The sequence below is a fragment of the Penicillium diatomitis genome (assembly GCF_028827545.1).
Source record: "Penicillium diatomitis strain IBT 30728 chromosome Unknown utg000009l_segment0_segment0, whole genome shotgun sequence".
In the NCBI taxonomy this organism is placed as follows: domain Eukaryota; kingdom Fungi; phylum Ascomycota; class Eurotiomycetes; order Eurotiales; family Aspergillaceae; genus Penicillium; species Penicillium diatomitis.
Window position 1 is genome coordinate 168,899 of NW_026623181.1, and position 13,579 is coordinate 182,477.

General features: G+C 50.9%; 2 protein-coding genes across 2 annotated transcripts; both read right to left on the reverse strand.

Moving 5' to 3' along the window:
• Positions 1-10,205: 10,205 nt before the first annotated feature.
• On the reverse strand, positions 10,206-11,502 carry N7539_006586 (thioredoxin-like protein 1; the record flags this gene model as incomplete). The annotated part of the gene is made up of 3 exons (XM_056936187.1): positions 10,206-10,995; positions 11,105-11,252; positions 11,427-11,502. 3 exons carry the CDS (start codon positions 11,500-11,502, stop codon positions 10,206-10,208), a joined length of 1,014 nt encoding a protein of 337 aa, XP_056788122.1.
• Positions 11,503-12,842: 1,340 nt separating this feature from the next.
• Positions 12,843-13,442, reverse strand: N7539_006587 (diphthamide biosynthesis protein 4; the record flags this gene model as incomplete). The annotated part of the gene is made up of 1 exon (XM_056936188.1): positions 12,843-13,442. The coding sequence occupies one exon, from the start codon at positions 13,440-13,442 to the stop codon at positions 12,843-12,845; it is 600 nt and encodes a 199-aa protein (XP_056788123.1).
• Between the last annotated feature and the right edge of the window lie 137 nt (positions 13,443-13,579).

Genomic DNA, 13,579 nt, shown 5'->3' on the forward strand with positions numbered 1-13,579 from the left:
AATGTGCGATGGCCGCTACTACTGTTTCTCGGCCCCGTTCACAGCAGCATATCTGGATCCTTTCGGTACTCTGCATCCACTGATCAATTTGTGCATGTCTCCGACTTGAATCGTGAAATTGCCACCAGAGTCCCTCATCAAACCCCGATCTACCTCACCAGGGACTCGTGCGATTGCAACTAACCCAGTCGGAACATTTTCTATCTCGGAACGTGGTCAATCTAGAGATCCCCTCAAGCGGTCACGCCACTCACATGCGTTGAACGCTGCCCGGGAGAAATCTTGCCTTTTTCAGTTAGGTCCTGATGGCTAGAGAGAATCTCTAGACATCAACTGTGTCTTTTTCATCCCTAGTGCTCTCTAGTGCATTGCGGCAAGGATCGAGCACGCAGCAAATCCTCCGGACGGTAGCTCGCATTCTCCACGTCTGATGGTCAAGATACCCCATCCGTGGCGTGAATGGAAGAGTCGCTTCCCTCACCGGGCAGCTTCATTCTCGCGCTAATTGAAAAATGAGGCGCGACCTTTGGGTCCAAGCGAGACATCAAAATGCGGGGAGAGTGTTGGATGGCCAGCTGGCGCGGATGATAAGCACATTCACGGGACGGGCTGGGCTCGCACGTACTGTCCCGATTTTCATTTGCTGCCTCGGCAGTCCCCGGTTTCCTCAAGTGGAAGTGAAAAATTTCCGGTCGAATATCTGGAGCGCCCTTGCAAGGACGACACTACTGTACTACTGCTATCATGCTATGTACATATATCGGGTTTTGCTCCCCCTCCCCGCCCCCAGCAGATGCTATCAATACCCACCTGCTGTGTGCTCCTTCGACGGTAAGACCTCTCCATGGGTGGACAAGGGTCGTATCTGAGTGGGCTCTACCAGAGTTCTACAACCATACTCAGAGAAGTCTCCGTGATTGCGGAGTGTCTGTCAGTGCGATCTAAGCTGAGCTACCCCCTTGAGCCTGCCAGAAATGAACCCAAATTAATTGAACCATGTCCAATGATGTGGCAGCTCATCATTACCTCACTCGGCGCAGAAAATCTCAATCTTTGGGTGATGGACGGATAGTGGGGGTTCACGGAATGGCATTTTTCTCGATGCGAGGATTATTGTTGAACATCGTGGCGACTGCGGTTGTTTAAACTTTAACCGGAGCCGCTAAGACCCAGACGGGGCCTAGCACGAACCTACTGTCCGGTTGAGCGTGTTTGCGACCAACCTTGGAGATCGACAATTTGGGGATCCCCGTCCTTGCAACTGGGACTGATAGGCTGCCGCTGCGGGTGAATGTCCACTTCCTCCTCTCGACGCTGCAGTTGAATCCGCAATTCCTCGAGTTCATTGCTTTTCTGTTCCACTTTCCTTCCCTTTGTGTGTGCCTGCGTGGTCCCAGGCGTCCCGGAACCAAATTCAATTGCATCGATCACACAAACTCTGTCCGGTCTCGCTTGTCCAGCCCAATAGTGCGACTGGCTATTGCACCCGACGCTAAGCCCCGTTGAGTATCTAGTCGAGAGAGGCTCGGCACTTCGCTCACGGGAGTGCCTGACGTTCCTGAGGCTGTTTGCGTTGACGTGACGTGACATCCTGCATGCAACCTGAAGGGAAAGTTCGACGCGACCGCATTGAGTTGATGTCAAATGAGCGCCATGGCCTTCTGGAGAACGTGGAGGAGCAACGTGGAGAGGGTGTGAGAGGACCGTGGTCAACAAGGTCCCCTTCCCATTGGCACTTGGACCGCCTCATGGTGGCTTTCTTCCCGAAGGTCCTGGGAAGTCGAAAACTTGTGGACATGAAAGAGGAACCATCATGTCCGCATGTGGGAGTACAACTCTCCGCTGCCCAGATAATCGAGATGCCATGACCAAGCCTTTATCTCTTCAGGCAGGATCTTCCGTCTATCAAACCTCGACAGTATGCGCGGGTCACAAGGCTGGTGAAGCATCGGACATTCGCCGTGACAGTGCAAACTATTTGCAATGATCTTCAATGAAGGTGCATATCTCCTCGGTACAACTCGTGTCGGGGTGGATTCACATTGACTCCTCGGTCAAGCAATGCCCTGAAAGTCAATACTACCATGGAAGGTTCTCGACGAGAGGCTATTGCACTCTAGGTTGTTGCGGAAAACTTACCTGGATACTATGGCTGTTCCCCCGCACAGCGTCATGTTGAGTTTATCCCAAATGCGCAAGAGGGCGACAGAGATGAACCGCGGCAAAGCAGTTTGGGTGTTCTCCGTCTACCATGTTTTTGAGCGTGAGACGCAGACAGATTGGGAAATTGGCGTCTGCTGCACCGTGGTACACGAGAAACTTTCTTGTCCCGCCGTCGCTTCGCATCTGCGCGTGCTTATCTGTTGGTCCTCTGTGGACCTCCCCGGACTCCTCCCTCCCACTGCGCGGTGACCCAGAAGCATTGTTGTAACTGAGAGGCTCCCAGACAGACATAGTGCGAAAATGGCTGCCTCCACATTGAATCCTCAAACCCGGGCGTTCACCCTCTGCTTCCCTTTCTACGAGCGGACGAACTCCGTGATCGAGGACATAACAGAGTCAGAAAACTCTAACTAATGCCTGAAATCTTGGTATGGTGATCGCAGATCGTCACGATCGCATGGCAGTCTCAATCCAATAGTTCGTTATGCTCATTAGCCATTCTCTATGTTGATTGCCTCCAGAATGCGGGAAATGCGGAAACTGGGAAGTATTGTGGCCACAAGCTGTGTGATCCTCGGAATCGAGGAAGAACAGCAGGCCGACAGCGAAACGCGAGCCAACCATGGTGCACCTACTCTTTATCTCAAAGTCCCAATCAGACGCCATACTTTGGGTCTTGCCAAGAGTCGATCGACTGAGAGGAATGATAGGATCTACAGGCACATATTGTACTTTTGCACTATTTTGGAAATGCGTTGTGGCCATTTCACCAGTTTTGTTTATGTTTCTCTGTGACGTGTGTCGGTACGATCTTCGTCCACTGCCTTTGGATCCCGTCAAATCCTTAAGCTCGCAGCCTTGGCCACTCGGCCAGACTCGGATCATTGCTTCACAAATTTCAGGTGTGCAAGCGAGTCGTGAGGGAATGGAGACAAACAGCAAACCTGATCGCACGAGTTCGGGTCGGGAACCCGCTTTTTCTTTTGTCGATGCACGAACCACCCTTCGCAAAAATCGGACTCTGGAAGAAAATCAAAGGTGCTCCTGGCAACGCTGAGAATTGATCGCATCGGCCCCGGAGGGGGGGGGGGGGTCGCAAAGGCAGATCAGAGATTCGAACGGGTCCCTCGAGTTTCAGATTGTCAATCATCAAGCTTTCGGCCAATGATGGGATGGTAGTGGGCTATCTTTGGGTCCTGCTCGGTGGGAAAACGTATCCGGGAGTGTTGTTGCCCACATCTGTACCGTTCGTTTCCATTCGAACGTGCTGTGCACTCCTCTTTCCGATCGAGTACGCGACGCTCGTCTCACAATGTGGCCCGATTCCAGCCATGGGCCACCTCTCTCTATCCCCAAGCTAGCCGCAAAGCCTGCTCGGGAGAACGGGAGAGGATATTTTTTGGTGTCTCACAGCCTCGCACCACCTTGGGTCCGGGTTTTATGGGCCCGCGGAGAATTCAACAGATCTGGTGCCCTCCCGAAACCCTATCGATCTCGTTTGCCCCCATCCTGCGATCCTCATCTTCCGGTCCTAACAGGTTAAACTCCAGCGGGCTTGCAAACCATTCGCCACATCGCAACCAGTATTGATTGTGTGAACCTTCATATTCTTCTCATTTTTTCGACTGCGATCGTGTTTCACAGTGTCACACTGCCAGGAAGAAGCAAAGCAGGGCAACCCAAAACAAAACAAAAACCTGGAATGGTGAGCGCGAGCACACTGTGAATGGCCACAGTACGCGACGAGAACGAGGGAGGTGGAGATCCCCATCACTCGATAGTGAGATCCAATATATACTCGGCCTCACAATCGGAAACGCTAGACGGCATCGAGTCGGGAAAGCTACACGCATGCGTTTCCGTGGGACAGGGACCCAGTCGAGAACTCGGGCTGCACGGTTCATGGCTCGATCCGAGTGTGATTGCCATTACACATCGTAAATGGACTCCTGGAAGGCGTCGCTTCATATGCTATTGCCGAAGACCCAGTAGTCCTTTCTTTATCTTACACACGCAAGGCTTTCTGTCAAGATCGCCTTCTCTACGCACAGTGCGAGCGATGTCACGAGATCATCGCGACCTATATAATTTCTGCATGGTGTGACCAGCAATTTTTCCCGAGTCTCACCTTCGGACTCGATCTGACCAACATGACTCGCTCAACCACATGAAACAGGCATTGGACCGAAAATAATCACTCACGACGCAGGAACCCGTCCGATGTGCTGCAAAATAACACCTTGTACCGTGGTTGAACCCTATCAAACATAGTGGTTCATCGAATATTCTGCCATCACGGATCGACAATCGCTTCGTCTCTGCTTCTGGTCGTTTTCGCCAAGCTCAGGCTGCGACAACTTCCAAGGAAGTGGCTCCTCGCCAAAAATATCAGACGGTACTCTTCTGGGGCAACCTATTCATCATGCTGGGTCCCTTTCCTCAGCCACAGAACAATAAGCTGGGGAGGCGGCCTATATCCGATACCCGATCGAGCTATGCATCCTGTGACGAGATTTCGCGATAAAGTGATCTTTTCGTAAGTGGGTGGATAAAATGGTGGAAGATGTGCGGAACTGCGGATACATCATGGGTAGCTTCCGGATCCGGATGGTCATCTATTGAGGTGCCGTGCGATATGGGAAGCTCAGGTCCACCAAGGCCACACACATGTCCATTGCCATCTGCTCCATCTAGGATCATCTAGAATGGCAGAGACGACGGTCGGTGTTGTCGACTCAGCCAACTGACCCGTTGAATATTGTTCTACTGTAAACCATGATGGCAATGGCGTCCAATAAGGAAACTTTCTATCCGAATGTTAGAACTCGTTTAGATCCGATGGGCGTCTCACTTGACTTTCGTCGCATTCATAGCTTGAGATCTGTCCGGTCTTGCCCTATCCGCTTGTGTTTTCCATAAGAATACGACCACGTCACTTTGGGTATCCAGGATCTGTGCTATGCGCAATTGCGCCTGGCCTGCGATGTCGAATAGAAGCGCACTCGGATGTTGTTATTTTTTATTCCCTTTCCTCACCTGAAAGGGATTGGATCCTCCCAATTGATCGATAGCCAACTCCCTGGGCACGTTCAGACAAGCCCCGAAGCGAACCAGTACATATCTAGCGTCGCCATCGACCGTCTACCGAAAGGCGAGTGGAAAGCCCACCTGGGTTTGAATCCGGCTGAACTTCTGAAGAGAGACAAGGTTCATGCAATCGAATCACCTTCCCGAAGAAAAAAACGCCGTCGCTTCGGGCGCATTGCTGAAATTTTCATTCGGGAATTGCTTCTTTCAATCAGAGTTACTCTCGGAAGGTTCAGCCAGGGAAGATCAATCATTTGACGTCTGACATTTGACGAGAGTTGTAGATTGTAACGTCGGTCGAGACGCTCGCGCAGCACGTGCCTCCACGTGTTCGGTCGCTTGTGAGGAATTGACCGCGTGCGCTCAGGACTGTCATGTAGTGGCTACCAAGGGTTGCCTAGTGAGGTGGCTATGAGCGGGTCAAGGCCGATGGACCTCATCTTTTCGTTTTTTCTATCTCTCTCGTCCTTTTGCGCACTGCACTTGGCAAATGCACCGTGGAACTGTGGATGAGGCGGATATGTGACGGAGAAGGCTTGGCTTTCCAGATGCTTATACGATTTCTCTTTGCTAAGAGAAATGGTACAAGCGTCATGGTTTGGCGAGGTACGGTCTGGGTTCTGGTGGTGGTTGCAGTGATGACGATTCGGGGACCGGTTCTCAGGTGCCCATGTCGGCATGTCCCAGTCCCATGGTGGCTGGCGATCGAAGCGAGGCACAAATAGGTAACTGTCTTCTTTGGGCAAGTGACTCGCGCTGGGACGGGACTTTGCAGGCGCTAAGCCTCGGCAGACGTGGTCGTTGATGTCTCCATACGATGTGCATCCAGAGATGTAGAGTGAATGGTGTCATGGCATGCTTGATGCATTGGACGTCGTGTTCGAAGAGTTCTTCCAAATGACAATCTCGAACATCATTGATGTATCCACACGGGGTCTATCTATGGATGCCTACGGAAGCAGGACTCTATACGAGAAAAAGATGCAAGCGTACCCGAACATTTTCATTCCGGTTGAGCTTTCCAAGATCACTGCAGCTGTCGGATCTACATTTGAGATAGCTGGAGGATGTGCGCCGTCAAAGCATGGAGGGCTGCCGACCTACCTCAGTAAGGTACGCCAGTTCCATTCAATAAGCCTAACGGACAACTTTGAGGCGTCAACCTCGCGCTTCCAATTCATGGCTGCAGCCCGCGCGTGCCGGACATCTGCTCGGAGCTAGATACTCTCGATAGTAGTCCCTGATTCATGAGATGTGATAGCCTGGAACAAATGGAATGAAATGACGTAAGGAATCTATAAGGTGCCCGTAGACCACGCTCGGAATAGCTCCAGTCTGAAACATATCTCATCCATGACTCGGAAATCTGAGATCCTGCCTGGAGAGACTTGTCCAGGGCAACTTGAAACAATTGCTTCCAACTTCAACGCTGACATCGTGTACACCGGGTTGAAACACCTCGTAGATTCCATTGGAAGAGGAACATCAGGTTCGTTTCCATTGTCAAACCTGGGTAGAATGACTATGAGGAGACATTCTGAATATCAAGACAATTGATGATCAAGCCCATGTATGTTGAAATAGTATATCTACAACCTGACTGGCTCCCGCATGCTACCTACCTAGGTACGCAGTTTGGTTTACTACAGTTTCTGTTCTGATGCCCTCAGATTGTTTCTTATGTCAGCCCAGAGGCCAAGAGATCTATTTCTACTTTCTGGATATGTACAGAACTGAACGGTATGATGGCCTTGAGATCCAGATTTACCGTATCTCATTTGAGATATGAGGTAGGATAGAGCTAGGGCACGATGATAAGCTGCGACATAAGGGTCTCTGTTCAGCATGGCGAGAACTGATTCCTCGTGCAGAGTAAAGTTCCTCCCAGCAGGATAGACAGATCGACGAGGTACACACAGCCCTGATATGTAAAAGAAACGCATACATCATGTCAAAGTTAGGCTGATATAGTCATGTCTCGGCATTGTGAGCTTAGGTTCCAATGATCTGGCTAAACAGCATGCTCTGTCCTAGCAGGGTACTGCCAGGCTGAGCCGAGAAAGAATGGAGAGACGGAAGTTGGTGGCCAAACACAACTTCTGCAGAAATCTCTCGTTCGAAGGCGATGTGGGCGTCACACTATCCGCAGAGATATCGAGCATTTGTGAGAGCAGCGACTCGCTTTGGCTTCTCAGCAAAGAAGGGGCAGTATGATTCTCTGAGTTGCTCGTGCAGCGGCCATCTTTCTCCGAGGCGCAAAGGTAGGTTACGCACGCCGCAGTGCGAAGACGGACTCTTTTTGAAGATTTCGCAAAGGCTCCGTGAGCTATGAGCATGCGGGTTTTATGGACAAGAGGGGTGTCCATGTTTCCTTCCATCCCCTCGAAGGTTGACCTGCCTGGCCGTGCGCCTAGTGATGCTCAGATACTCAGATTCTATACGTGATGGCCACTGAGCCTCGGAAAGACAGTCAAGCGAGGCGCCTATTTCAAGCTTGATGTTGTTCTCACCATAAATCAGGACTGACAAGGATGATGCAATGATCGAGACAATCCCGATTCAGAGGACGTATTGAAAGTGTCTACCACACATGCTTGTCCCGGAACTGTCCAATTTCGCCAGCACACTTGGCTGCTTCAGCTTCATCTTTTCGCCAAGGGGCTATCATGACTTGGAAAGGCAAGAAGCCATTCGGGAGAGGGATATGTCACGGGAAATGAGGCTTCGTAACTCACATTCACTGTAAAGCCGTTCGATATCGAGCCCAGCCTTCGCACCACAAGAATCTTCAGAGTGACACCGAGAAGATCCGCGACTTTTCAAGGATGACGATATTTGAGCTGTGAACGGCCTCGAGAAAACGGCAAGACCGCTGGCTTCAAGCGAGGTGTCATGAAATCGGCACCTTCACTCAGTCGATGCAAGTCTCAAAGAAGATACCATATCAAACAAAGACAGCCAGTGATGCGAGCAAAACCGGTGCCCTGTCGAGCTTGCTCGGAAAACCACGAGATTTCAACGTGACACAAGTGTTTGATATCGTCCAACATATACGGTCATTTCAAATATGCCGGTCTAGTTTCGAGTCCCTTGACAAATTGACGCTGAGACGCCAGTCTTTGGGTTCCCGCCGCTGACACAATCAGCCGTCAAGGGCGATGCAGATGCACTTCTTGAACAGGCATAACATGTCGAGGAGTGATTCAGGTTCAGGTTCTGTCTCGTCCATTATGGGCAATGCAATTCGCGAGAAGGTGTATAGTGAGATATCTCAGGCTTTCTGCCCTTCCGACCCGAAGAGCGGGAGCAACTTTGGGGCAATGCGTGCCCTGTGTGAGAAAGTCTGCAATACCGACAATCTGTTTCTGTCAGAGTAAGGCTAAGTCTCGATCAAAGATGTGCGTGATTCCTCCTGATATAAGAGTCTTCAATCTTCATCACGAGCTGTGATAGTACTCGACGGATCGCGAGTCGTCGCTGAGGAACGCACTGTCTTGATCCGAAATCCCCGGTCCTTGAATTCAACAGTCGCCGCACGCCTGACACGATAGATGAAACGTCTTCCGGTAGCGAGCATTGTCACGGGCTGTGGTATGACCCGTATATCTCTCATGATTGCGAGCTTGAAGTAACTGATCGAGTTTCGAGCCAGCTGTGCGATGCAACATCTCCGCCTAGATTGCAAGGTCTAATCGTCGCAATCGTAACGAAACGGAACAGCAACGACGATGTCGATAAAAATGTTTTCAAAGTCTGAGTTCAAGATGTTCATTGATGTCTAATTAATCGTCAGGACTGCTGCTTCGCTTCAGGTCAGCTGATCAATCGTCATTGAAGATCCGAATCCGACGCTATCACCAGACCAGCCCGACCCAGCCTGCCTGACTTTGGCCGAACAGCATCTTCGCACCCAAGCCAAAGAAAACAGATCCAAAAAAAAACAGGCTTCAGGGATGGTTACAGTAAGATCACGCTCCCAGTGGGAGTCAGTCTCTTCCTATCATATATTTCCATTATCCTCATCATCAGCCGAATAATTTTTTTATATGAGGAAAGAAAAAGAAAAGGAAGAAACGCGTCTCTGGCGGGCTAAGCAAAAAAAAAGATCGCAGCTGCCAATTGATTATGTAATACGCGAGAGCTGGACGGGAGACAGTCAAGCCCACACACCTCACTTACTACTACGCTCTCGTGTACACCTGAATTATCAGGCCTCAACACATCCATTATCCACCTTCGCTGTAGACAACCGAGAAGGAAAAAAAAATTTCAGATCGACCCCCGGCCGGAGCAAGTGATTCTCCGAAACGGGCATCCACCGAATACAATAAATACCGACCTTGGCCTGCTCGTTTTCCCTCTCTTTTTTCTTTTCTTCTTCGTGCGGCGGCGCAGCTTCAAATTAAATACCTACCCGTGTTGCCTGGACGTCCACGGCCCTCGTCAAAGGGGCCTTCAGTGATGTTACCAGGTGTCGGTTGCGCCACAGACGAACGGAATTGCACACCGGTTCTTACTTTATAGGTCTTTCTGATTTTTCAAGGATGAGACCTTTTGGTTTGGGATCGGACATTCTTTTTTTTTATATCTCCGTAGTATTGCGTTCTTTATGATCTCTCATAGATCACCATGATGCCAGTTGAAAATGGAAGAACTTATTTACCCTTGCATATCTACTACCGATATATCTTGCGTAGTTTGTGTGATTCATGTAAGACGATGCTGGTACTTGAGCTTCGACGTCACGAACATTCCACTTCAGATTCGTCGCGAGATACTACTTGAACCATACCACATATCCCAGGATTTCATTTCATTCGCAATGATTGGTGTCGAACATGCGTTCACGCTCTTGTCTATCTTATTTGGACGAATTGCTTGAAGATCGTCAAGAAAACCAATCTTGCGCCGTGCCCAACACAGACTAAACCCCTTCATCAAACATTTCCTTTGCTCTACTCGCCAGGCTCATCACCAATCTTCTCCAGCTTACCCAGGGATGTTTTCTCCCTGGCCTCGCCAATGATGCGAACGCGATCGACACGAAGTTTCTCGCTTTCGCCATCGCCGTCGACGAAGAAGATGACCAGAGAGGTGACATTCTGGAACTTGACGAAGCGTAGATCAACCGTCGCAGTCCCTGTCTTGGAGTCCCACTGTTCCGGCTGGATCTCGATCGTCTGTTCGGGGGTCGTGTCCTCCGCCTGCTCGAATCCGAGGATGTGCGATGTGTTGGTGTAGAGTTTCAGGGTGCGTGGTCGCATGGGTCGCTCATCCTCGTCCTCGTCCTCGTCAGCCTCGCCCGTGGGAGGGAGGGACGTGATGTGGAGCGAATGGATCTTTAGCTTTGACTGGAATGGAATGTAGAGCATGAGCTGCTCATCTGTGTCGCTTTCGATCCAGTCGGCACCACTGCTGCTGCTGCTGCCAGCTTCGGACTTGCTCTTTCCCTTTCCAGTAAGAGCAGAGGGTTTGAAGGTTTCAAAGAGGGCTCGTGGTCCGCCGAGCTGTGTGTCGCGATTGAGGAGGTCCAGTCCCTTCACCTCAACTTGATCCGTCACGTCCGCGTACCGCGATGCCACCTCGGCGCCCAGCCAGATAGCGCCGCTGCTCTCGCCAGCATCACCATCGGACTTGCTTGCTTCTGTCGCAAGCTTCCGGACGACCTCGGTCAGTTTCTGGGGGTCGGGGCCGGTGACCGTCTTGATGCTGCGGCCATTCTCGAAAACGATGAAAGTTGGGTACCTGCAAATGAGAAAAGTGAAAAACCGTCAGTCATGCTGCACTCATGGATCCCCTCGGCCAGAAATCACCGCCCACTCGGTATTCAGCCAGGGCCTCATTTCACACGTACGCTACGACACTGTATGCCTGGGCAATTTCCATCTGCTGGTCACCGTTGATCTTGGTGAATGTGATATGGTTCGGGCGGGACAGCTGCGAGGCCAGCTTCTCGTAGACAGGGGCGATAGCCTTGCAAGGTCCACACCAGTCGGCGTAGACTATGATTCAGAAGCAAAACAATTTCATCGAGTCAGCAAGTCTCGTCCATTTGCCTCGCACGCTCCTCTCATCTGAGCTTTCAAGGTGAAACACGTCTTCCGCAGTCAAAGGCGGGGCGGCGGAACACCTCGAATCCGAGACAACGGTGATAGATGGTGAGAGATTCCACTTACAGTCTGCGACCACAAAGCGAGATGAGCTCAGAAGGGAGTTGAACTGGCCGGCCGATGAGATATTCACTACCGCCATGATGACTGAGAGAGTGGTTGGGATCGTAGTAAAGAAGGAGGAAGCGGCGGGGATGTCGGAGAAAGATGTTTAGTCCGCTCCATGTGGTGACCCAATATGTCATCCCGCCCCTCACTCAAGCGGGTCTCGTCGACGACTAATCGATTCAGCTAACCTAGTAGTACCTTAGTAGTACTTGGACCTACTGGAAGCACTGTCTCCCTGTAGTCAATGTCAATCTGATGTGATGGTTTGGCAATCGTCGGTCAAAAGTGAGATACGCGGCCTGAGTGGGATCATTCACGCACAGTTTCAGCGGAAGCCGATGCAATAAACAGACGCCTAGAGACGGGACATTTAGCCTGTGGAGATTCAATTGCAATGCTTAAGACGGGAGAATTCCGGGATTCGAGAGCTATGCTATTGCGATTCCGAAATGCACACATAATTGATGCTCAAGAGTGCGTAGCCGTCTTTGGCTCAGGGTTGAAGCCTCGCGTCCTGTTTTATACCTACGCTGATATACTCTTCCCGATTGTTGAATCTACTCCGACCGCAAGGACATCCCCAACTGGATGATCAGCGAGCCTACAACAGCGTTTGATACATTTGCAGAGACAACATACATGGCCCGTACGTACGCATGAAAGGAGGTCTCTACTCTGCGTATATCGCAAGCCCAGGATCCTCGAGTAGCGCGTCCAAACAGAAAGCAACGATTGATATTTAGGTAGGATCAAGAACTACTCCTAGAAATGAACGTCCATGGCCGCATGTGGCCGCATGAAATTGGACGCAAGGTTATTCCGCCCAAACTGTTAACTCGGGAACGCGTAGCGAGATTCATGATCCATCAATTGCAGTCATGAGACAGCAAATTTCCGATGCAGAATGCTTGAAGTATCTCAATTGAAGCGAAAGGGGGAAGCTTGATCACATACAAGCTCTGTGAGATTTGGATCATGAATATGATCCTTTGAAAACCGAGTCCCCAAGAAATTGGACCACCGGGAGTTATGACCAGGGTAAAGCCTTTTGCCCACAAAGATGATACTATGCAGGAGCTTGATAGTTCACCAGGGCGGTTTTTATGGAAATGGACTGCATGTTGGTGGGAAAGTCATAGTCTTCAATGGGATCTGGCCCTCACTTGACGTGTGGTGAAGAGACTTTGACAAGCCCTGCCCAAATACCAAAGGTTCCGACCACCAGGCCTCGTAATAGCAAGATAACTCGGCAGATGTCCCAGAATAGGAATTGGGGGAGCGCCGAAGATGACGGCCAACAGGCCCGTTGCCAAATGCAGAAAAGACCGCGAGGAATGAAGTTCATGCGAAAGTGCACACATACACTTCTGCCTTTCAACCATCATCTTCAACCGCAAAAAGCACCTTCAACCACAAACTACACCCCCGACACCCCACAACAATCTCACCGTGATCCGCCTCCTTCTCCAACTCCTGCTCTGTGACCAAGAATCCCCTCTCATCACCACACCGACACCCACGATACCAACAAGCCCCGCGCGCATCGACACCGTCCTCATCACACGCAAGATCCTCCAAATCGACAATCTCGAGTCCCGTGTGAAAGACATCACCCGTCTTTTCTCGCTCTGCAAGCTTGGCCCGATCCAGTCGCAGGGTACGATCGTACTCTGCGCGCAGGGTGGCATCGGAAAGAGTCTTGTATGCGGTGGTGATCTCATCAATGGTGTAGATGCGCGGGTTGGGGCTCTTCTCGGGTGTTCCGGTAGGAGGAATGCTAGGGCGAGAGGTGGGTGTGCCGAGTTGTGTTGTTTCGGGCAGTGCGATGGTGCTGGCCTTATCGGGGTGATTTTTGAGAAGGGCTCTGTGGTATGCGATTTTGATTTCTTGTTTGGACAGGGTTGCGAAGGAGGTTGTGAAGGGTAGACCGAGGGTTTGGTAGTGGTCGGCTTGAGTGGAAGACATTCCTGGCATCTCGATGGCGGTTTCTCGAGTATCTTGTATGAGTTAAAGAATGCGGTAAAGCAGCTGAAGGTCTCTGGTGCTGGCAATTGGCAGTTGCGCGACGCGGCGACAACAGGTGGTTTCCGATGTCTCTGGGGTTAAGATAA